General features: G+C 33.4%; 1 protein-coding gene across 1 annotated transcript; it reads left to right on the top strand.

Annotated features, from left to right (window-relative positions):
- The first annotated feature begins 904 nt into the window (after positions 1 to 904).
- Positions 905 to 3,188, top strand: LOC114290600 (zinc-finger homeodomain protein 2). The gene has a single exon (XM_028234530.2). The coding sequence runs from the start codon at positions 2,038 to 2,040 to the stop codon at positions 2,938 to 2,940; it is 903 nt and encodes a 300-aa protein (XP_028090331.2). The 5' UTR covers positions 905 to 2,037; the 3' UTR covers positions 2,941 to 3,188.
- Positions 3,189 to 4,584: the final 1,396 nt, after the last annotated feature.

Raw genomic sequence — 4,584 nt, 5'->3', positions numbered from 1 at the left:
AATTTTAAAAATTACATCTCGCTCCTTAAATTTTTTAATTGAATGACAAATAGTTCATTTTATTAATAAACTATTCAATCAATTAATAATTTTTAATAATGTCAGTAATATATTTCAATTACTAGTTATGGTACTTTCATTGTTGTATTAGTATAGAAGGATAATTAGGAATTTAATTTTTTAGTCAATTTTGTTAAATGATGAATTTTGATAATGAAACATTTGTAATTTTTAAAATCACATGGGACAATTTAAGCAAATCTCAAAAGATATATTTATAATTTATCCAAAAAGATATTTATAAATTTACTTAAAATTTGAATTGTATGAATTAAATTCATTGTTGATATGACCAACAACACATTTAAGGATTATATTTTGATAACTTGCTATATTTTAATTAACTTTTTGGTAGAATTTGATAGTGTATTTTTAAATTTTTTTTTTAAACTATTTTAAGTGATTCCCAAACTTACCTAAGTTTAATTTCCATCATACACCTCATTTCTGAATAAATTTAATGGCAAATTTGCTGAATTTGTATCTTCTTTTTTTTTTCCTTTTTTGTTCCTTTGTGGTAAATAGTGAAAAAAAGAAAAAAAAAAAAAAGAAAAAAGAAAAAAAAAGAAATCACAGATGTTTGAGGTTCTAAGACAAGATTTTGCAAAAATTATATTGCAAGGCCATTAATTTTCAATAATTCTTTAGTGGGTCTCTCTCTCTCTCTCTCTCTCCATTTCTTTGTCCTCTCCACTCTCTGACACACTGCTCTCCATATGGCGTAAACTTGATGCCTGATAGTGCAAGCTAAGCAAGCACCTCACACTTTTTTTTTTTTTTTCTTCCAACTCTCTCTCAAACTCACTTCTCTGTCTATAAAAAAAATAAAAATAAAAATAAAAATTTAATTTTTTTTTCTCTCTCCTCTCTACCCTTTTTTGGCCCTCTCACTACTGCTATAAGCTCATGTTTAGTGCTTCACTAGCGAAACCCACCTGCAAAACTCACTCCATATTCTCTCTCTCTCTCTCTCTCTCTCTCTCTCTCTCTCTGTCCATCTCTTGTCTTCTCCTTCATCACCCACTTGCTCTGCTTTTTAATCCAAAAACCTCTCTATTTTTCTTTTACCAAACATTGTCTTGCTCTTACTACATGCAGACAGTTTTGTCTTTTGCTATGGAAGGTGTGCTTAAGCTCAAGATTTTCAGAGAGAAGATGATTATGTGAGTTTTTTTCTTCTTCTCTCTCTCTCTCTCTCTCTCTCCTAAGCCCCTAGTACGACTCATCATCTCTGTTGAAGAAGAAGAAAGACATACTCATATGTTATTTAGTGTTTCATTTTCTTTTACCATCTTCTTATTCCATCTTCATCTATCAGTCTTTTTCATGGAACTGTTCTAAGTGTTTCCTTCCTTCCTTCCTTCCTCTCTCTCTCTCTCCCCACTCCACTATTATCAAGAGAGAGATAGAAATTTGTACAGCAAAAGAGAGAGTTCTGTTTGCTCATTCTGGTTTTTGTCCTCAATTCTCATGGCTAGCTATCTACTACATACATGCTAGTGAGTTCATTGAAGTTCCTTCATTTTAGATTTCAGCAGCACTCTCTCTCGCTCTCATCTTGTTCATGAATTTCACAAGTGGGTAATTTCCTTTGGTCTGAAAGGACTACTATGTTCAAGATATGGTGTCAAGAGTCCTCCATAGGTGTGTGTGCTAGCTAGCTAGTTATATACATGTGTGTGTGTGTGTGTGTGTGGAGTGTGTTGCTTCCAAAAGAGTAGACAATTCTTAAGAAAGGAAAAAAAATCCTAAGAATTTAAACAGTCAACACTTAATAATTTAAAATTAATCATTTAGGCCCCTTAAGTCTCCCCTCTCTCTCCTGTCTTGTTCCTTCTCTTTTGGTCTCCAAACAAACAACACAAATAATAATAAAAAAAAAACAAAGAAGCACAAAGAAAAAGAAAGATAAGGGTTGTGTGTGTTTGTGTTTGTGTTTGTGTTTGTGTTTGGGAGACTAGAAAATAGAGGGGAAAAATGGATCTTTCAAGTCAAGAAGGGGAGATCCCAATTCCAATCAACAGTTCATATGGGCATGGTCACATGATCCATCATGATGCTACACCCCACAATCACATAATTCCCCAACCTCAACCTCAACCCCAAATCCAAATCCAAATCCCCTCCTCCAACAATGGCTCCATACCCACATCCACAACCACAACACCACCACCCCTCCTAGAGGACCATCATCATGTGCCCTACAAAAAAATGATCAGGTACAGAGAATGCCTCAAGAACCATGCAGCTTCCATGGGAGGGAATGCCACAGATGGGTGTGGTGAGTTCATGCCTAGTGGATTGGAGGGTACCCTAGAAGCCCTAACTTGCTCAGTTTGTAACTGCCACAGAAACTTCCACAGAAAAGAAATTGAAGGTGAGCCCTCTTCCTGTGATTGCTTCCCCGCCACCACCACAAACAGAGTTGGGATTGGGAGAAAACTCATTTTGGGCCACCACCACCATCATAAGAACATTTTTGGTCCAGATGCTTTAGCGTACCCTACAAGTGCCCTAATCCCAACTCCTAGACCAACACAAGCCCACCAGATGATTATGTCCTACAATTTGGGATCACTTCCTTCTGAGTCTGATGAACAAGGTGAAGGTGGTGGTGGAGGGGTGGTGGTGGCTAGACCATCATCTCATCAGCTGGTGAAGAAGAGGTTCAGGACAAAGTTTTCTCAGGAACAGAGAGAGAAAATGCTCAACTTTGCTGAGAAAGTTGGGTGGAAAATTCAGAAACAAGAGGAATCTGTGGTGCAACAGTTTTGCCAAGAGATTGGAGTCAAGAGAAGAGTCCTCAAGGTTTGGATGCACAACAACAAGCACAATCTAGCCAAGAAGAGCCCCAATTCCACTGATCAAAATCCAGTTTAGAGAAGATGAAGAAGAAGAAAAAAAATTCCCCTTTCTCCAAACCACCACCCACCCACCCCCCTTCTTTCCAGTTTGCTTGTTTAGCTGAGAGTATTTCTTTTCTTTTTTTTTCTTTTCTTTTCATTTAACCATTTTCTTAGTCTGGGTCTCTTTTGGAGTTATATCCATGTTTAGAATAATATTGGTTATGTAATGTAGTCTTAAGTGAAATTGGGTTTGGTAATTAATATAGTTTCATTTATGGGTTATGTTTCTTGGAATAAATTTACAAACACATAAAGTAATGACATAATTAGACACATAATGTATGGATAAATATATATTTTTTTAAAAGTGGATCCCGTGAACAAATTTTGTAAATTTGTCCATTTGCATATGTTATGATCAATTTTTATACCAGTAGTAAAATTTTGTTTCTTGTTCAATCCATTGTGCGTATATGATTTATTTTTTTTTATCGGCAAAACGAATGACTTTATTGATGATAAAATCATTGTGTGTATATTATAATGTAAGGAAGAGGTTTTAAAAGCAAATATTTGCTTTGTCCTGTTTTTCAAAAATAGAACATGTAACACTCAATAACTTAAATTAAGCACTGACTTCTTGTTGCTAAAAGTGAAGAAAATCACAGATTACCAAATACATGCATTTTTTGGGCAGGACATTATTTCTAAATTTCTCAAACTTCCCTAAAATTTAACCTATTCCTAGACTCTGCAAAATTGCCTTAAATATTCAATTTAAGATGAGAAACCTTACTTTGAAATAACAATATCCTTTGTTGTTTGTGTATGTTTGTTTATGTTAGGTAGACAAAAATTGATTGCAAATTACATATGAGTAGATAAAATTTTATAAAATTTGTTAATAAAATTTACATTTTAAAAAGTATTTATTCATATGCATTTTGTGTTTGATTTTATAATCAGTTTCTATATTCTTAAAACTTGTTCTATTTGTTTTGCAAAATTATTTTTACCTTAATTTTTTACTTAAAAGTACCACACCAATACTACTTAAATGTTTCTAAGGTTTTTCTATATTGTCATTTCTCAGCTTTGTTTGGGATAATCTATAAAAATTAAAAAGTTAAAAAGTTATTAAAAAAAATTAAAAAGTCCATACTATTCAAGGGTAACTTGCGGGGAAGCTTAGAGGGCAAAATTATTATTTTATCCTTTGAATTCAACTACCCAAAAAGTCAAAAATTCAAAAGGATAGAATAATCATTTTGATTTTATTATAATATTTTATTACATATCTTTTTGTAAAAAGTTAAAAATTATCCTAAATATACATATTTTTTTCTCTACTTTTTTAGCTGGTCGTAATATTTTGAGAGAGAGGCATTCTAATTTGTTGTCATTAGTAATTTCAGGGTTGGTTGGCAAGGGCTCATTGGGCTTTTTTGGCTCAATGAGCTATAAAAGACAGAATAAGCTCATGAGCCACAACAGACAAAATATTTCATCCAACCCCATAATCATTACACTCTTCTCTCACAAAAAAATTAAAAAAGTCAAAAAGCCAAAAGCCCTTCCCAAACTAAGCTTTTGAGCCGAGGCTCATATAGTCAAAAAAGTCAAAAAGTCAACCCACTTCTCAAACGGACGCTCAAAGCATCAATTACGTGCTCTTTTG

This window comes from Camellia sinensis, chromosome 2 (genome assembly GCF_055761805.1).
Source record: "Camellia sinensis isolate YWXY chromosome 2, ASM5576180v1, whole genome shotgun sequence".
NCBI lineage: Eukaryota > Viridiplantae > Streptophyta > Magnoliopsida > Ericales > Theaceae > Camellia > Camellia sinensis.
This window is presented reverse-complemented; position numbering and strand designations above follow the sequence as displayed.

Coding starts and splice junctions, on each gene's coding strand:
- LOC114290600 (XM_028234530.2), top strand. CDS start 2,038: ATGGATCTTTCAAGTCAAGAAGGGGAGATCCCAATTCCAATCAACAGT.